The sequence below is a fragment of the Chinchilla lanigera genome, unplaced genomic scaffold (assembly GCF_000276665.1).
Source record: "Chinchilla lanigera isolate Chin_1 unplaced genomic scaffold, ChiLan1.0 scaffold00002, whole genome shotgun sequence".
Taxonomy (NCBI): Eukaryota; Metazoa; Chordata; class Mammalia; order Rodentia; family Chinchillidae; genus Chinchilla; species Chinchilla lanigera.
The window spans coordinates 4317002-4337784 of NW_004955403.1; the positions used below are offsets into that span (position 1 = coordinate 4317002).

At 42.8% G+C, this 20783-nt stretch overlaps 1 protein-coding gene across 2 annotated transcripts in view; it reads left to right on the forward strand.

Moving 5' to 3' along the window:
* Window positions 1-20783, forward strand: part of Dnah7 (dynein, axonemal, heavy chain 7) — a 236519-nt gene that overhangs the window by 127115 nt on the left and 88621 nt on the right. For both annotated transcript variants that reach the window (XR_001233192.1, XM_005373280.2), the window contains 6 exons: window positions 1493-1690; window positions 6700-6855; window positions 8131-8299; window positions 10726-10852; window positions 11823-12042; window positions 18437-19309. Coding sequence is in view for 1 of the 2 variants with exons in the window: in XM_005373280.2 (XP_005373337.1) it covers window positions 1493-1690; window positions 6700-6855; window positions 8131-8299; window positions 10726-10852; window positions 11823-12042; window positions 18437-19309 (1743 nt within the window). In the remaining variant the exon portion in view is untranslated. The remainder of the gene's footprint in view (window positions 1-1492; window positions 1691-6699; window positions 6856-8130; window positions 8300-10725; window positions 10853-11822; window positions 12043-18436; window positions 19310-20783) is intronic.

A 20783-nucleotide genomic window follows, 5' to 3' on the forward strand; every position in this document is an offset into this window, starting at 1 on the left:
TTCTTGGATATAAGTCATGCTGTACACATCTCATTATTAAGTTACATGTTTAGAAAAGGCATGATTGTATTGAGTTTTGAATTTTGCGGCTCTTGAAATGTATGACCACACTCACCACACAGGGATTCTGCACTTTGCCCAGTGCAGATGTTACCTCTTTATCTTTGCTAATTTCATTTAATTACTACCAGTACCCTGCATTTTCAGAGCACTGTACAGTTTATTACACTTTCCACAGTTATTTTTACTTTGTTTTCCAATACCTCAGAGAAACAAGAAGGACAGGGTTATTGTGTAGATTTTACTATTAAGGGACTTGGGGTTCAGAGACCTCCAGGAGGTTTTCTGGGGTCACACAACCTCTCAGTGACGGTACAGTTCAGGTTTTCTGGTTCTTAGTCCCTCCTCCTTTATGGTGGCATAAGATACTTGTTTGAAAAGATTATCAAGGAAAGGTGTGATTTACTCCATCAGGTCTAGAATTCACTACAGTTTTCGCAGAGATAAGTTCCACTCCCTCAGAAATATTCCTACTATCCACACAACTCTGTTCTGGGACACGTGAGGTGAGCAGAGCGTAGTTCTGCCCTCAGTGGCTTTCTGTCCCCTGCAGGTGACAGTCATGCACATTGTGTGCCAAGGGAGTGTGAACAGATCTGGGTCCTATGCTGGGCATGTGTGGGACTCACGGGGCGTTGTGAGGGTGTTTTGGGGTAGGACAAAGTAAGGGAAGGGTGAGTCTGAATTCTGATGTGCTTTGAATGAGTAGGAGTTTAGATTTGATACTGTATTATGAATGGACAAGAGAGTGATATTTTTCTAGGGAGAAAATTAACATATTTTTTACCACTGTCCAAGAAAACTAAGATTTTCATTCACAAGCTAAGTGGATGCAAAAATGTAGCAGTACATTAACTCACAATAATCACAAAATTAGGAAATCCTGCCATTGTATAGATTTGTAACACACAATGTAAATGTAGTTAATACGGTTGAGCTGTATACTTGCAGTTCAGTACATTGTGTTTGTATTTCAATTACAATTTTTATAAAAAGAAGTCTTGCCTGAAATGATAAGCTGATGTTATAAATATCATTATAAAAGTCAAGCAATATGCAGTTGATCTTCTGTGAAGAAAATTCTTTATTGGTTAACATGGATTAAATAAAATTCTTTATTCTTTAATCCATTGATTAGTCAAATTTTTCAGTGCTGTTAACATATTTGTATATAATAATTTATCATTGGGTTAGCATAAGCAGTAGCTTCATGACATCAAAATAGAGCAGTAGTTATTGTCATTCCATTTTGATTTATCTAAGAGCCAAGATCTTTCTAAGTTACCCATAAAATTTAACTTTCAAACTGTTAAATGTTTTGTAAGACAAAATGTGTAAATATCAGGATGGGTGGGGCTTGATCTTTTCTACAGTAATGGGGAAATGCGGAATATGTTATAGCTTTCACTTTGGGGCTGTTCACTCCGAACAGGGAGTGGGAAGGTGGGAACCATGGATAAAGAAATTGGAAGATGCCCCTCCGATCCCTAAAGATGTGCTGTTTAATGAAATCATCGTGCCGACCTTGGACACGGTCCGATATTCCGTGCTGATGAATTTGCTGACTACGCATCAAAAGCCTTCCATATTTGTAGGCCCAACAGGAACCGGGAAGAGTTCTTACATCACTGTGAGTGTTACAGAAATCTGCCTGCTACAGTGTGTGTGATAACATTCTAGGGATGCTATTTTTCAACTAGTAGGCCTGGATAATTTTTAAGAAATACTCAAGTATCTTGTTGGAACCACAGAGATTTTGGGGGTAATTATTTACTTATTTTAGAAAATTGATTAGAGATATCATGTCAGGTGACAGTGCTATTTGATATCATAAATTACTGCCCCATTTGTTTCTGTATTTTAGTAAGAATAGCTTGTTGAGGGTGAAAATTATATCCCTGTAAAAGTGTGCTTTAGTTCACTGCATTTTATATTTAATTTTCTAAATTATGTTCTATCTGGAGGAGAGCTGTGTGAGTGGGAAGACCGGTTTTTCTCAGTGATCTCTGGAGCCACACCTGTTGGTAGTGGACATGTCACTGCACTAACCCAGCGAGTCTCAGGTGTCAGTGGCACTGTCCAGCCTGTGGGGAGGGGATGCCGTCATCACCCCGTCTTTCCTGACTTCCCAGGCCAATTTATGACAGTACTTGTCCTGGTTCTCTATTGATTTTATTTATAAATTTTAATTATTTAATACTTCCATAATATCCCTAGACATATAGTTAAATAATTGTCCTGGTACCATTCCTTTGTTGAATAATCTCAATTACAACATAATGAAATGACACTTTTCATCACTAAGTGCTTGGACATGGCAGGAGAGACCCAAGCAGAGAGAGGGGAAAACTCTGGGAGTTAAACCAAGGTGTTGACTTGGCCTGTGTCTTTTTCTTTTCTTTTCTTTTTGGCAGGAGAGACCCAAGCAGAGAGAGGGGAAAACTCTGGGAGTTAAACCAAGGTGTTGACTTGGCCTGTGTCTTTTTCTTTTCTTTTCTTTTCTTTTCTTTTCTTTTCTTGTTTCTTTTCTTTTCTTTTGAGACAGGGTCTCGCTATATAGCTCAGGCTGTCCTTGAACTCAGTATGTAACCCAGGCTGGCCTTCAACTCATGGTGATCCTCCTGCCTCAGCCTCCCAAGTGCTAGGATTACAGGTGTGCACCACCATGCGTGGCATGAGCTGTGTATTTCAAAAGAGATTGAAAATGTGTGGAAAGCACATTTATCCACAATATCTAGCCAGAATGGAGACTTAATTGAAGTCCTTCCTTAGAGGAAAGTACAGCTTCAGTGCTTGGTATCACCGTCAAATTCAGCCAAGCAACAAAACACCCGGACATGAAAACATTACTTTCCTCAAAATTGGTCACTTAATTTGTAATTTGCCTTTTTTCTTTACTTATATTTTAAATATTTTCCTACTTCATTATATGCTGTAAATGTTTTCTTATTTTATTATTACTTTGCAAGGTGATTTCAAGAATATTGTTTTATGATAATTTATTCATGTACCTAGCTTTTCTGGTATTCTGCTTTAAATATAAGATCACAATGAGCTCTTTGTAGTTAAATCTTTGTTCTCATCTCTTTCTGTTTACTGAGGAGCAGTTCCTAGATTTCTAGAAGTAAAAATATTGATTTTTTTCAGTAAGTGTTAAGTTGTTCAGCAAAATTATACTGACATAAGGAGTTCCTAAGGATCATTTCAATGTCCCAACTGATTAAGGCTTGGTTGGATTGTGAATAATACAGCTATGAGGGCTGAATGTTTCTTCTTCAGTGAATAAAATATTATATTGAGACAGTACCACCTAAGTCTTATTTTTATAAAGTAACTGTATGGAGAAGTTACTCATATAAGATGCTAAATGTATGTACCTACATTTTCCCTTATTGAAGTGATTAAGCAGGAATTTTACTGTTTAAGCTGGTTTTCTCCTCAAATTATTGCATGTCCGGATATATGTATTTTTAAAATAAACAATGAAAAATAAGTAGCACTCTAGAGATTACATTAAAATGTGGTGAATGAGAATGACACTTTAGAGCAGAGAAATTTACTTAAGACACTGGCCGAGAACAAATACATTGAAGAGGTTAAAAATCCTGTGATGGAGACAAGTGCATAATGTCCCAGAATTCATATGGTCCCTGGGCTGACTAAAATAACTGTCACAAAAAAAAATATTTAGTATTCATTGTGTTTCTCATTTAAATATCAGCTCTGTTCACATTTGAGTATTTTCCCTTTCACATAACTGCATAGTTTTCGTAGAATAATTTTAGTTAACTCATATAAATTGGTCACTAAGTTGATAATAGTAATAAGTAGCTTTTACAGACATGTACTTAATTTTCAGAGTATTATATGTTAACATCAAAAAGCATTCAGTTTTTTTCAATGGGTCAAGTGGAATTTTATCTGTGGGAGAATTAATTATGACAGATACTGATAATTCATTTAAACTAAAGAACAAGGCTTACCTGATAATAGCTTATGAAAACATAATATTTTATAATTTTAAGGCATCATGGTAAAAAGTAAAAATATAGTTCTTTATACATTTTTAAATCAATTTTTATCAACTTTTGAGTTTAGGGAAACACTTGATAATGGCCATATAACATATTAATTTTTTTGTTTCATTACATTATTTCTGCTTTCTTCTGGTTTTCATTTATGTGATCTATTTCTGCCTATACTTTGTACTTTAAGGATACAACATATCTATGCCAGGTATTTTATACTTGTATGTGATAATCTACGTCCTTTTGTGCAAACTTATCTTGGGTAAGTTGTCATGAAAAGTCATACTTCTGTATTTATATTTGTTAGTTTTTAATGTTCCTTTAATCTGTTCATATGATGTTGTGTTTATTTTCTTCCTGTTGACTTATGATGTTGTGAAAGTTATTTAAAATTCTATTAGCATTGCTTAAATCTACTTTAAAACACTGAAGGGTTTTTCTCAGGCCTGTCATTTTTCTGTAAATTCAGTTTTAAAATTATTAATAGCATGAATGACAATATTTACACTGTGACCCAGTTTTCTGTCTACTTAGATGTGGAAAGGTACAATATTACAACTGTATCCCCTAGTCTCTTCACCATTAATCTTATTTTTTATTGCTAATTATTTTTAATTTTATGTTTCAGCTCTTATTAGTTTTAAAATATTAATTACACTGAGATTTGCTTTATAACCATTTATGTTATAGTTAGATTTAGTTCTGATTTTAAATGGTTTCAATACTCACTGCCAAACTTTCTATGCCAACACTTATGTAGGTGTTGAAGACTCGTTTTCATTCTTGTTTTATTTATCCATCCAGCCATCCATCCACATACACTGGTCTATCCATCCATGCATCCATCCATACATCAGTCTATCCATCCACACATCCATCCATCCATCCATCCATCCATCCATCCATCCATCTGTCCATCCAACCATCCAGCCATCCATCTATCCATCCACCCATCCATCCACCCACCCATCCATCCATCCACACAACCATCAATCCAACCGTCCATCCATCCATCCATCCATCCACCCACCCATCTATCCAACCATCCATCCAACCATCTATCTAACCATCCATCCAACCATCCATCCATCCAACTATCTAACCATATAACCATCCATCCATTGATCTATCCATCCACCCATCTATCCAACCATCCATCCATTGATCTATCCATCCACCCATCTATCCAACCATCCATCCATTGATCTATGCATCCACCTATCTGTCCATCCAACCATCCATCCAACCATCCAACCACCCATCCAACCATCCAACCATCCATCCAACCATCCATCCATCCATCCAAAATGTATTGGTTACACACCATTTGACTTGCATTATAATAAAATGTTTACAGTCTATAATATCTACATGCAGACAAAGTGAGATCATATTTTAGAAACAGTCTTAAGCCAATAATACAGAAAACTTGTATGAATCCCAGACGTGTCATGAGATATCTTCATTATGGTAACTGGTCTGAATAGCTTATTATTTTTGAAAAAATGGTAGGTTCACTTGTTTTCAAAGCATTTTTCTCTTGAAATAATCTCTTCATTTGAATTTGGCAGTCATGAAAATAGATATTTAAATCATAAAAATCATGAAAATATATTTCTATATTTTACACTTTGCCATTCCTGATTTTTGTACTTATAGATATGAACAAAACTCCTGAAAGGTTTTAAAGAGCATACATTTTACGGTGGGCTCATTTTGTGTAAAAGAAAATAGATTTTGCAAAACAGCTGTCACTGGGCTGGTAGAAGGCATGAAAATTGCCCCTCATTTCACAACCTGTGGCCGGAACCCGACCCTCCTTCCTGGTTCTGTTTGTTCTGCCTCCCAGGACTCCTGACATGGGTACCACGTGTAATTATTAACGGCAACACCATGGTTCCTTTTAAAAACTGTGTTGCCTTGATAAATAAGTTAATACTTCCAAGTTTGCTTTCCGATTTTCCATGTGCTTAATTATGATAATGTACAGTGCATAATGGTGTTATGAAAGGGGAATTGCTTGAACTATTTTACCACCTGATATTTTGGGTTAATAATATAGTACCTTATAAACAATAAAGGTGAATTCTGGAAGCAATTAATGTGCATAAGGTTTGGAATGGGCAAAAATGCTCCACCTTTGCTCTCTCTTTTATCCATATATGTACATGGCAGTAGTACTTATTAAGAACATGTGATTTACTCAAGATTTTCTCTCAAATTGGCCTTTAATTAGGGAAAGAACATGCCCTCATGGGAACTCTCAAGGGAGAGAGAGAGAGAAGGTAAGGTGAGGAGAAGCAAGCGTATTTTGAAAAGCTCATTGGGAAATTCTGACATAGCCTCTCCCTGACACACCTCTTAAATATGAATGACTGGAATGGTGTTTTCAGTGAATTCCATTTTGAAAATTCAATTGTATAATTTAAGCCTTGTAACTTACAGAAAGATAGCTTGGTCTTTAAGTGGAAAGACACACCTTAGATTCTACCTCTCTTTGCCTTGTTACGATATGAACAGTTAAATTTGAGTCTATCAGCAGTGATGCTTGCTATTTATTCTGAAATGTCAAAACAGTTTCAACTCTGACTTATCATTCCCTCTTATGTAGAACTTTCTTTTAAATCAACTCCATAAGGACATCTACAAACCTCTGATCATCAACTTCTCAGCACAAACAACAGCAGCTCAAACCCAGAATATTATTATGTCAAAACTAGACAAAAGAAGAAAGGGAGTTTTTGGTCCTCCTTTGGGCAAGATAATGGTAACAGTTTTCTTCTTCTATATCCATAATAAAATTCTAGTCATACTCTTGTGTACTACTACCCTCAGAACAAAGGAAACCAAATACACTGAGGACAGATATTTTTGTTTTGTTTATTACAAATTTTGATTTAAAAATTTGCTACAACTGGTTGTATTACTCAGGTTTTCATCACTTGGACAAAATACCCAACACTCAAACCTTAAAGGAGGAGAGATTTATTTGGCCCATGGTTCATAAGGTTCAGTCCATGGTCAGCTGGCTCCAAGGCAGAAACAACATGGCAGAAGGACTTGGCAGAGGAAAGTTGCTCAGCCCATGGCAGCCAGGAAGCAGAGTTAGAAGGGAGGAGGTGGGGACCTGAATATACCCTTCCAGAGGTGTCCCAAGGATCCACCTCTTCTGACGAGTCCCAGCCTCTTAACAGCACACTCAACTATGAACTCACCAACAGATTAATCCACAGATGAGTATAGCAGCCCTGTGATCTAATCGTTTTCCAAAATCCCAACTCTGAACACATAGGAGTTTGGGGAGACATTTTAGATCTAAACCTTAGCACTGATTGTACTTATATGTATACTGGACATGTTTTTGGAAACATGGTCTTGCTGTGTTGTCCAGCTGACCTCAGCCTTTCAATCCTGCTGCCTTAGCCTCCCAAGTAGCTAGAGTTATGGGTGTGTACCTCTGCACCCAGCTTGCACTAGACACCTTGACAATAAAAACCAGCTGTTGCTCATTGAACTGAAAGTAGAATATTCCTTTGGAATATTATCTACCCTTCTAATTCTTTTGCTAATATATTTTCCCAACAGGGTCTTTACTGGTTGTTTTTCTAAACCTTTGAACTCAGCTACCAGCTGACTTAATCTCTGTTGCTCTGTGAAGTACACAATTCTCACCTTTACCCTCACACCTCAAAGGGTACGATCATCTACAAACACCTTTTAAATGAATTTCAGTGTTGTACAAGTAATAAAGATACAGGATATTAAGAATACCCGTGAAAGGGTTAAAAGGTCCTAAACTACTAACCTACAAAGATTAGTAATGATGTCTTCCTATTCCCAGAGGAACAAGAAATAGAAGAACTATCTCCCAATTCCATGAAAGCTAAATGTATTATTCTTGCCTGGAAAATAAATGATCACTTCCCATATATGTACTATACTGGAAGAAAATAATGATAGTTTGGCTTATTGTCATTTGTACAACGAGACGCTGTGTTGATGTGTGAATATTGTCCAGTACCTCTTTCCTTTCTGTTCCCAGGTTGTCTTTGTGGATGACGTCAATATGCCTGCTCGGGAGGTCTATGGGGCTCAGCCTCCCATCGAGTTACTTAGGCAGTGGTTAGATCACTGGAACTGGTACGACCTCAAAGACTGCTCCGTGATTAAACTGGTGGACATTCAGATCATGTGTGCTATGGGTCCTCCAGGTATGTGTCTTAAGTTGGTGACTTTTAAGATGGAAGATCACTCTGGCTGTATCTAAAGACGTAACCGGGAGAGAGAAACCTCACTGGACACTGAATCGCAATGTTTTGTGTGTGTACTTTTGATGTGTGTCCACGCCGACCTCACACACCGCAGTGGCTGCCTCTGTGAAGTGGGTGGCCCTGGATGAGTCATTTACCGACCAACCTTTCCAAGTCCTTTGCTCTCCTGCTTTCTGGGATGTGGCCTGCTATTTCCCATTCTTGCATTCCCAGAACCCAGGTGCATCACCCCAGAGCAGGTCATTTCCTTCTGTTTAAAGCTTCAACTGTGTAGAATAATCTGGCTTTGGAGACCCCCTCCCTGTGCCCGTTAAATCCCGTTCTTGTCCATCTCTGCATTTAGACTGGCTGCTAAGGGACTCTACGTGCGAAATGGCAAAAAGAGCCTTAAAAACACTTTACCTTTTCCAATGAGAAATATGTAAGTTCAGAGGAATCTCTAGGGAGATAAAAATCTTCCTGCTGGTGTGCCTAAAATGGCCTGACTCAAGGAAGTGGAGCTCTTTAACTGCTCTCTTCCTGACCTCAGGCCTGCACTGATATTCCTCATTTAATAACTGAGCTGGCATCTGTGGCCAGGTGGTTAAGTGGACTGGTTGCTAAATGAGCAATTGTGTATGGCGTGTACGTTACAAGATGTAGAACAAAGACATGGTCAAAGAAACTCCAATGCGGTGACTGTGCTTCTGTTTGCATCACTCTTACATGCAGTACTGTAATGTGTAACAGAACATAAATCTGCAATATAGTACGGTATAATCAGCAAAAGTCACTGTGCTGTATAAACAAGGTGTACTGTACAAAAAAGACACTGAGGCCCTATAAATGCGATGTACAGAACTGTACAAAAAAAAGATGGGTCTTAAGTCTGAGTAGCACACCTTGGTTTTAAGTTCAAATGTCTGTATTCTACTTTCACATTTTTCTTCTCTGAATGTACTGCAGCAGGGGGACTTTCTGGTATTTGTCCCCAGACCCTGATCTTCAGCTGACCTTTCACACAGACAGTTTGCCCCCCATCAGTAATTGTCCTCACACGCTCCCTGGTCCATTTTGATCTTTTTCTGCCTCTTCTAAATAAAAGGCTAAATGACTTGCGGATTGCAGGAGCTCTGCCCCTAGGCAGTCCCTGGTACTCATGTGCCCACTTCTCCCCGCCTGCGTGGGCACTGGACAGAGGAGTAGGCAAGTCCCTGGGCGATCTTCCCCTCAGGACGCATTTTCCACAGGTAGCACTATTTGTGAATGTCCTCACGGACGAGGAGGTGGAGACAGACCCAGGGAAGATCATCTCTCGCCTTCCTGGCCCCGGCCCTTGCACCGCCCTTTCCACTGCCCAGGAGAATCAGCGCTGAGTGGCAGTGAACAAATTCACAGACAGCCGGGCTCTTCTGATGTGTAGCAGCCATGACTCCTAGGTACACGCAGAGGGGGCCACACATCCTGCGTGTTTTCAGAAACAGGGCAGTGTAACTGAGTAGTAGAAAGAAATGCAGTTATCTGCCTTTAAACACTGAACATGTACCTGGATCGTTGTACAAAATATGTACTAAAGATATCATACCCTTTAAAACACTCTTTTATGAAAAGTTTTCATGATAGAATCTCCTTTAAAAAGCAAATGTAATGTGTCTGTATGTTAAATTTTATTTTGATGTTGGTGCTAGAGACCAAACCAGGGCCTTGTACATGTAAAGCATGTGCTGAGCTGCACTGAGCTACATCCCCAGCCTCACGCACTTGAAAGATGATGTCTTTTAAAATGATACGTTAAATTCTTGCCTACTTACCTAAAGCCTCATATTTGAAACCAATTTTATGAAAGTGAGATAATCCCCCGATTTTGAAAAATACAAGCAGCCAGCCAAGTAGCTGAAGTTACTACATAGACTGGTGCTGGGGAAATGAATTCCAAGTCACAGTGGAGGAAAACTAGGTGATCCGACAGCCTTGAGGTAGATTTCAGTAACGCGGGAAGATGCTAAGGTTAGGCCGCGTCGTCAGGGTCAAGGTAACGCTGTGCGGTGCTTCATCCAGATACTGACTGTGAAACAGTATCTACTGCTTTGGGCTGTGAGCCGCAGAGACCATGGGCAGAAGCTCTTCCTGTGTGGTGTGATCTCCTTTACTAATGTAAACCTTACTTGAGATTATGTCCATTTAGTTGAGCTCAGTCAGATAATGCAAGCAGAAAAGCAACATTTTGAGTTAGAGGAGAAGATGGTTTTGACGTCAGATAATCGGTCGCTTTTAACTCTGTGTGCCATGAATTTGCCATCTCTCAAACTATCTTAAGCTGCAAAAGGTTAGAGCAATTGCTGGTACATTCTAATAACATAACTATGCGGTTTTTTTTTAATATTCAGGTGGTGGCCGGAATCCAGTAACCCCTCGATACATGAGACATTTCAATATTATAACAATCAATGAATTCAGTGACAAATCCATGTTTGCCATCTTCTCTAGGATCTTGAACTGGCATTTAAAAATCTGGTATGTCATGGAAGGCCTGTGTGCTCTCTCACAGCGAGGGATGAAGTCTTTGGGAACTGTGTTAGTGTGAGTGCTGTTTCTCCAGGGATGGATTCCTTGAGGGCATCCCTCCCCGAGGGACAGGGACAGCTCACCGGGCTCCTCCCGCCTCCCCCTCCTGACAGCAGAACACACAAGGCCACTCACAGCTTCTGCTGCCCATCTTTGCGTTACTGGGTTGAGCATTTGCAACTGAGCAGTTCATGCTGCAGAGCGGTGCTGAGCTCACACGCGACTCCGATGTCCCTCAGAAGCACCGTGGAGAGCCGCAGGGCTCCCCGGCCCACCCCTGAGCAAGATAACCCTGGAGCTCCTCCCAGCTGGGAAAGCCCCACCCCTGCCCCACTGTGCCGATGGAGCAGCCAGCTCCCTCGCAAGCTGGATGTCAAACCCAGCCCATCTTCCCTGGGGAAGTGAGCCCCTTGTTGCTCCACCCCCACCATGCCCTTCACACTTTCCATCCTGCCCGGCAGTTTTGCTGCGCTTCCTCTTTTTCTGGTATGTGATGTCATCTTATTTTCTTCTCTTTCTCCAAAATCCCCCATTTCGCCAGTGTCCCTCGTTAAGTCTGTGGTGCAGGCACTTGGGTGGAGAAGCTGGGAAGCTTTTGTCTCGTGGACCCTGGCGGGCTCAGGGACCCTGGCGGGCTCAGGGATGTGTGCCTGGGCTGGTGCTTCCGTCCTTGTTGAAGTGGTTTAGGTGCACTCAGCCAATCCTGCCCAGCCCAAGGGGCCCCTTCGGACACAGTGTAAAAATGAGGAGTGGGGAGTAGAGCTTTCACAGCAGTAGAGGTCTATCGTTTTTATCAAGCGAGAAATGAGAAGTCTGAACCTCAGTGTGGTTGATTCAGCCATCGGTTTGGTCATGCTGAGCATCACTCATGTGATATAATTGTGTGTTTCTAATTTTTGTATTTAATTTTTTTCTTAAGCTATAAGTTTCCAGACGAGTTTCTAGATTTGACCAAACAAATTGTAAATGGCACGATGACTCTGTACAAAGACGCCATGAAGAATCTCTTGCCTACGCCCGCTAAGTCTCACTATTTGTTCAACCTCCGGGATTTCTCCCGTGTCATTCAGGGAGTTTGTCTGTCCAGACCGGAGACGGCAGAAACCCAGGAAGTGATGAAGCGTCTTTGGGTTCACGAGGTAACTTTCCCCATTATTGAAATGTGGTTATGCACGAAATAAACATGTACTATGCCAACAAGTAAGGGAAAAGAAAGATTTAGCAATTTATTTTGGGAGTGTATGTAGCTGTTCGGTGTTGTGATGGCCAATGATCAAGATAATCTGTTAAATAATTAATTCTAAGATATCTTATGATGTTTAAAATGCCTAGCCTTTCATTTTAAAGAAATTTTTGTTGATTTGTAAATCTTTAAAGTGCTGGTTGTGGTGGCGCATGCCTGTAATCCCAACACCCCAGAGGCTGAGATAGGAGGATTGCTGCGAGTCTGAGTCAAGCCTGGGCTACAAAGTGAGTTCAAGGTCAGCCTGAACTGCATAGCAAGACCTTGTCTCAAAAAAAATGAAAACAAACTCTTTAAAGTGACTTAACCCCTGGGGGAATTGTGAAATATATATGTGGGATCCAAGAGATGTAAGGAAGGGGAGGAAAAGAAGAGGGGACTGATAAAAAATGAATTAAGAGGCCAGGCATGGTGACACACGCCTATAATCCCAGCACTCGGGAGGCTGAAGCAGGAGGATTGCTATGAATTCAAGGCTAGCCTGAACTGCATAGCATGTTCCTATCTTTAATAAAATGAATGAAGAAATGTCATGTTCATGGACTGATGCCTACAAATGTAATCATTACCTGTTACAAACATGTACCAGTAAAAAAAGAAAAATGTTTTTGGAGTAGAATAATTCAAGATAATATTTTTAGAAGTAAATGCATTAATTTACATTATTTATTTGTACTATTACAAGATTAAAACAAGAAAAAAATCCAAAGCAAATCAGTTTGAGAAGTCATACTTTGAGCAGAGGAACGACTAAAGTATATCTAACTTCCTTTGGAATAGAGACGCACAAGCTATAAAAACTTAAAAGAGAGAGAAGGGAGAGGAAGAGAAAGAATGCAAAAAGTCACACAGCAAAAATTATGCTTCCACTTTTAAATGGGCCAAGACCGGGAATGGTGGAGGGAAAATGTCTAAACACAAGCCATTGTGATATAGAAACAGTACAGACATTGTAACTTAGTCGTGTAGCCAGGAAACCCGGAAGATGGGAGCATGTATGCCATGCTTGTATGCCACAAGCACGCGCAGGTTACGAAGGCTCCAGGTCCTAGTTTCTGTAGGCGTCGTAGAACCCCTGACCCTCTCGCCTGCAAAGCAGATCCCAGGGCCATCCACTCCGCCCCGCCTGCCGGCTCCCCTGAGGCACCTGGGAGTTCTGAGCACAAGGGATCCTGAGGCTCTGACCCACAACCTGCGGCGGGGACCCAGGCGAAGCTGCCGGCCTGCCAGTGAAAGGGAGAGGCCTAGAGGGCAGGTGGCCCTGAGCCACTGCCGCTGAGCCTTGCTTTGGGTCGCTGGAGCAGAGACAATCTAAGCCAGTGGCTCATCAGCAGCGGTTCATTGCTCGAGTTCTGGCGGCTGAGGGCTCCAGGCCAGGTGGCATCAGGGCTGGGGCCAGGGCCTCCTCCTCCCTAGATGGCACCTTCTGTGTTCTTGGCGCCATGGCAGGTGAGGCTCTTGGGCTCCTCTGTAAACCGCTGGTCTGTGTGGAGCAGGCTGTCGCTGTGACTTGTGAGCCACACAGCACACCCACCGCTCCAGAACGCATCCCTGAGCAGCACCGTGAGGACCCAGCTCGCCCCATGCACCCCATGCCGCAGGGCCTGGCTTTGACCCAGTCCCCACCAGCCCTCACCTGCCTACTGCGTCCTCCAGGCCTTGTTTCAGTCTCACCGATCACCTCTGTCCCTTTGGGCCACTCCTGGGCCCCCGAAGCTCAGCACCTCTTATTTGCCGTATTCTCCCGGATGCTGAGCACCGCGGGCGCTGTAGACGTTTCTTGCTTATGTCTTTATTGCCACAGAAGCTGTAGGAGAGCAGCGGTGTTGTGTAGTCACTGCTTTCCCTGCGCCTGGCACGTGGCAAGCGCTCAGCCAATCCAGGTGCCCCACACAGACGGGAGGAAGGTCGGGTGGCGCCCTGCTGTCACTGCCGCCGTCACTTGGGGTGAGAGGGCTGCTGCTCTCGCCCAACCCCAGGAGCTGTTCGCAGGCGCTGTTGTGCCTCGTGTAGTCTTTTTAGGATTCTGTCCTGCTTGAGAAGTCAGACAGCTGAGTTTTAACAATGACTGCCAGGCACTTGGGGCATTTAATGAAGTTTATGATGTATGAAACTTACAGCTTTTAAGCCAGGTGCGGTAGTGAATGCTTGTAATCACACTGTTGTGGGAGGCTGAGGCAGGAAGACTGCAAGTTCAAGTCCAGCCCAGGCAACTTAGTGACCTAGTGAGACCCTGTCTCAGAATAAGAAATAAAAAGTGTTGGGGACTGTAGCTCAGTGCCAAGGGTGCAGTTCTGGGTTCGGTCTCCAGAAACTATAAGAAATAATTCTAGTTTTTAATGACGACTTCCTATTCCCACATGTATTGTACACACACACACACACACACACACACACACACACACACAAAATCATAATGAGTCTAGGGCTCAGCTCGCACCCTTGCGTTGGTGCCCTACTTCCTTCTGAGGTACTGAGAGGGACAGTGTGTGGCTCAGGGAGTGGGTGTGGTCACTTCCCCTTCCTGCCCTCCTCCTCACAGCATCCGCATCCCCTGATGCTGAGCACCCCGACCCCGCTGGCTCCCTCCCTGCCTTGGATCCAATCGCCTCTCCTCAGTGGGGTCCACCCTGACCCCGCGGAGCAGTCTAGCCTGAGCCCCTGCCCACCCGGCATGCTCTCCGCCCTCGTCGGTCCTGGTCTCCTCCTCCCCTCACATTTGCCCCGGAGTCCCTTCCTCATGTTTATTGTCCAGGTCCCTCACACGGCATGTGAACTTCAGGAAGGAAGAACATCTTGTTCTTTTTTTTACGGATTTATCTGCAAGTGCCGAGAATAAACTCTGGTGCGTTGTTCTCGGCATTTCCAAAAATGTGATGTGATTGAACTCAGTGCTCTAAGCTGTGCTTTATTTCTGTTTGCTCAAGAGTGGCTTCTTCAGAGCCCGCTAGATATCAGAGAACATGGTAGGTGTCTTTTTCCTTCCTAGGTGTTGTGGCCGAGCTAATGCTCTACCCAAATTTCATAGAGCAGTTTTGAAGGCCTACAATGTCTCACTCTCCTTCTCCCTGGCTTCTCTAAGGCTCTGAAGCTTTAGGGAGCACACTACCTTGTTCGCATGCTAAATGTTGACTATTGATAAAGAGCGAGATAAAAGTTGAGAGAAAACAGGGAGGAAGGACTTCTGCAAAAGGGCAGGAGACCAAGAGATGGGGGAGGGGAGGAAAAGGAAGAGAAAAAGAATGGAGATGCGCAGTGCACACCCCAACCCCGCCCCCTGATTGTGATCCTGACATACTGCAGACGTGGGCTAATAAAAAAGGATTAGTTATTCTGTGTTAAAAGCCCCCATAGACAAAAGAGAAATGGACTTCATCAAAATTAAAACTTTTCAAAGGATACTATTGATAAAGGGAAAAGACAACGCATACACTGAAAGAAAACACTCGTAAGTCATTGATGAGCGTGTAGTATCCAGAATGCATAGCAGATGAATGCGACCCAACTCGCAAGAGGGCAAAGGCTGAGATTAGATATTTCTCCAAAGATGGCATACAGGCCGTCAGGAAGGTCTTGGAAAGATGTCCCATGCAACTAGTCATTGGGGAACCAAAACCCCCACAAAGGCCCCTGAAACGGCTAGCATGACCGTAATCAGCATAGCGAATGAGAACAAGCGTTGGAGAGGTCGTGAAATAATTGGGATCCTCGGACATGGCTGGTAGAAGTGTAATATGGAAAAGAGTTCGGCAGTTCACCCAAAGGTTACACCGACTACCATAGGACCCAGCAATCCTACTCCTAGCTGCATACCCCATAGAACGGATGAATAACCGCACAGAGCAAAGTGAGGCAACTCGAGTACCTGTCAGTTGATGTGGACAGATGCAGCGCTGCATGTGCACACAGTGGAGCTTTCTTCCACCCTCATCCAGGATGGGGATGTGTCCTATGTCACAGACAAACCTGGACAGTGTTATGCCAATAGAGGCCAGACACGAAAGACCACAGACAACCCCACATATATGAAAAGTCCAGAATAAGCACCTTAATAGACAGGGCTGGTGGGGGGAGGTGTTGAGAAGTGTCTGCTAGTAGGTACTTCTAGCAGACTTCTTTGGGAGATGGTGGAAAGTTCTGGAATTAGATAACGATGGATAGTTCTACTATTTTGTGGCTATTCTAAAAGTCATTGAATGTGCACTTTAGAAGAGTGAATTTGGGTCCAGGGGTATACTTGTATACCAGGCCTTAGATTTGATCTCCAGCACTATAAAACGGGATGAATTTTATATTACATGAATTTTATCTTTAGTTTGAAAATCTGCAGTTAATAACTTGACATGAAAGTCAAGGCACAAATTACAATACAAGGGTGCCAGAAATGATGTCCTTTGCAGCTATCTAGATTTATAGTAGAAAGTTTCACATGTTAACTTTTAAAAAGTGGGACGTGCCAGACGTGGTGGCACATGCCTGTGATCCCAACACTCGAGAGGCTGAGGCAGAAGGATCATTGCACGTTCAAGGCCAGCCTGGCCTACATAGCGAGACCCTACCTCAAAGAGAATAAAAAATACAAGCATGGGAAGTGGTGATAGAGCAATGGTCCCTGTGGCGGAGGGAGGGTCAGGAACACGGGGTGTGAACAGGAGGGGGCTGCAGAGGTGCTGGGAACATTTAGTAGCTTGATCTCAGTGGTGCTTACAAGGCTTGTGAATGTACAAAACCTCCTGGAACTGTATCCTTAACAGTGTGCCCCTCACATAACGAAAAGGAGACGGGGTTAAGGAGCATGGATGCCCCAGGCACCATGGGCACTGTGCTTCAGTTAGCAGGGGCCTGGGGGCTACCTTTCAGAAAGCGCCTCAGATGGCCCCTCTGCAGGTGTGCTGACAATATTTGAGAAGCTCTGCCTCAGGTTCTTGTTACCTTACCTCGAGATGGTAACACACTAGATTCATGGTCATGCGATAATCCTGAAATGTGGCGTTGGTTTAATTTCATTCTCTTCTCACATGGGAGTATTGTCTGAAGTCCTCAGCACCTCGATCCAGAGGAGTGGACATTTCCATATGCTGGAAAACTAGATTGTTCCATGAATAGCTTTTGAACTGGCTGAGGTTTGGAAAGGTGTAAGGCACACCATTTGCCTGTGAAGCCACCGTTGCTGGAGAAGGGGACGGTACTATTAAATCATTGATTTGACAGTGAAGACCCTGGTTCTCCAACACTACTGTTACCCTGACTCCAAGGTGGTTTATAACAATTACACATTTTGGTTCTAAAGCATTTGTTTTCACACATGTTGTCACTTTTGGTGCAAATCTGTGAGATTTGCAAAGTAGAGAGTATCACTGCCACTTTATAGGTGAAGGAGCTGGTGCAGATTGTTTGAGTGATTTGCCACAATTCCCAGTGCTGAGTCAGGATCCAACATCCTGCTGGCAAAAACCCGCACTGCTTATGTCATGTGAGGATTTGTCTACTTGGGGTGCCATGGCAAAATGCTGAGGCCCAGGACTTCACTGTAGAAATTAATTTTCTCACCCTTCTGGATGCTGGAAGTCCAAAATCAAGGCGGCATCAGTGTTTGTGAGAGGGAGAGGAGGGAAGGTCAAGGAGAGCGCATGCTGGGGACACCAGTCCTAGCACACCAGGGCCCAGCCTTGCGACGTTGTTTATCCATAATCATCTGCTTATCTCCAAATACAGTAACACTGAAGCTCAGAACTTCAACATATAGGGTGTGATCAAAGTATGTGCTGAGTGTTTAAATAAAAATTATTACAGAAAAGGACACATTGCCATTAATCCTGCTCAGAACGCTCCCCATCACTTCAAGAACCTGAGGCAGAGCTTCTCAAATATTGTCAGCACACCTGCAGAGGGGCCATCTGAGGTGCTTCCTGAAAGGTAGCCCCCAGGCCCCCTGCTAACTGAAGCACAGTGCCCCTGGTGCCTGGGGCATCCGTGCTCCTTAACCCCGTCTCCTTTTCATTATGTGAGGGGCACACTGCTAAGGATACAGTTCCAGGAGGTTTTGTACATTCACAAGCCTTGTAAGCACCACTGAGATCAAGCTACTAAATGTTCCCGAGTCAGTATGGTCAAAACTGATATTTAAAATAAACACCACTGCAAGTCAGTCTTGATTATTTGACTATGCTTTTAACAAACCTACAGACATCTTCTGACAGTGTTGTTACATTATTTTATAACTTATAGTCTAGAAATAAAAATTCAAAAATAAGAATTCACCCCTAAAATAACTTTTTAAAACTATACAGGTCCTTAGAGTTTACTACGATCGCCTTCTGGATAATGCAGACAGAAGCTGGCTTATCAACTACATTCAAGAAATTTTGAAAAGCCACATGCATGAAAATTTCCATGAGCTTTTTAAAAGTTTGGATTTCGATAATGATGGCGTGGTACAGGAGGATGACTTAAGAAGCTTAATGTTCTGTGATTTCCACGATCCCAAGCGGGAAGATACCAACTACAGGGAAGTGGCCAACGTGGACGGTCTCCGGATGATAGTGGAAACTCACCTGGAAGAATACAACAACATGAGCAAAAAGCCCATGAACCTCGTCTTATTCCGGTTCGCCATAGAACACATCAGCAGAATCTCCCGGATCTTGAAGCAGCCCCGGAGCCATGCCCTGCTGGTTGGGGTCGGGGGCAGCGGGAGGCAGTCTGTCACCCGGCTCGCTGCCCACATGTGTGATTATTCTGTTTTCCATGTTGAGATCTCCAAGGGCTACGGGAACAATGAGTGGCGCGAAGATTTAAAAGTGATCTTAAGAAAATGTGCCGAAGGAGACATGCAGGGTGTCTTCCTATTTACAGATACTCAGATTAAAAAAGAGACATTTCTAGAAGATGTCAATAATCTGCTGAATGCTGGGGAGGTTCCGAATCTCTTTGCATTAGATGAGAAGCAAGAGATCTGTGAAAAGATGCGTCAGTTAGATCGCCAACGGGATAAAACCAAACAGACGGACGGCAGCCCCGTAGCTCTTTTCAACATGTTCATTGATCGTTGCCGCAACCAGCTGCACGTGGTGCTGGCTATGAGTCCCATCGGAGATGCATTTCGGAATCGTCTTAGGAAGTTCCCTGCTCTTGTCAACTGCTGTACCATTGACTGGTTTCAGGTACAACCATATAAACTGTAGATAGACTTCCAGGAATGTTTAGACTCTGTTATCATTGGACTTACTTTATAGACTCCCCGCAAAATGTAGTTTGGCTTACTTTTCAGATCCATCATTGTGCATTGCATGTAATTGTAGTTATAAAAATCATACAATATAAAAATATTTGAGCACGTGTAGTCACGAATGCAAGTATATTGTAGAAAGTTTTAGAACTGTGTATATCAAGCAGTGTCCTGAAAGATAGCAGAATGTATTTGAAGACTTGATTGAGAAGAGTTAGGCTGGGTTAAGGCAACCAAGAAGGAATGCTGGAGATTCAGGAAGGGGTACACAGCAGCAGGAGGTTGTTACTACAGCTGGGTATAAAAGGGCAGCGGGAGGGAAGAGTGTTACTGAATCTCAGAGGGAGCATGGAGCTGTGGGAACAGGACTGCCCAACTGAAACCAGAAACCTAGAGCCCAACTTCTCTACCTCCACTTTCTTCTTCTTCCAACCTCTAGTCTCTAGTAGCCAAGCCTAACAAAACTCAAAAGAGCCAGAGGGACATTTTTTTGTAGTAAACTCCTGTGCCAGAATGCACTGACTTAAGCAGACAAAGAAGGAGAAGGGATATTGGGAGTGACAGAGAAGAGTAGCAAAGGAGACTGATGAGTTCACTGCAAAATAGTTTAGTTCTCCATCTGTCTTAACAATGTATTACAATGCATTCTCCACATTATAGGGAGAACTTTGCGGGCTGGGGCCAAGATCCTGTGAGTGGGATTTAGCACATGAGCTTTTAGAACCTTGAAAAATGTGTATAGACTCTCAAAACCTTCATGTTTGGGAAAAGTATTTCATGTAAAACCTATTTATTGAACTCTTTCTTGCTGTGTAGCAAGTCTTATTGTTAAAAGTTAGAGAAGAAAAGCCAAATAGAATGAACAAGTCCTCTGCTCTCCTAGAGCTTACTTTTAAATTAGCAAAAAATAGTTCCACTCTACTGGGTAGCACAGAGGGAGGAAAGGCTTTCTGAACAGGTGAGCTTTAGGAGCAAACATGAAAGAAAAAAGTGCTAGTGCCAAGGAGATCGAGCAGGGCAGCTAAGGAGTGGTACAACTGAGGCCTGGTAGACAGGCTGGGTCAATGTAGGTAAACCTTCACGAGCTGGTTTGGATTTCATCCTACATAGGCTGGAGGACTTCACAGGCTGGTGAGCTGGGTGTGTTCTGAGAGCTGACCTATGATTGAAAACAGTCCCCGTGCAACTGTGTAGAGAGCAAAACCTGCCCAGTCATGCTGGGCTATCCCAGGAAGATCAGGCTTATTGAGTTTAAGGTGTCCACAAATTCTCCAGAGAAATCAAGAAGACAGTTATTTATATGATTCTAGCATTTAGGAGGAAAAGCTAATATTTACCCCAAGGATTGTTGGGAGAATTGAGATAATACTAGTGAAATGCACACAGAAGCTGGGCGTGGTGGTGCATGC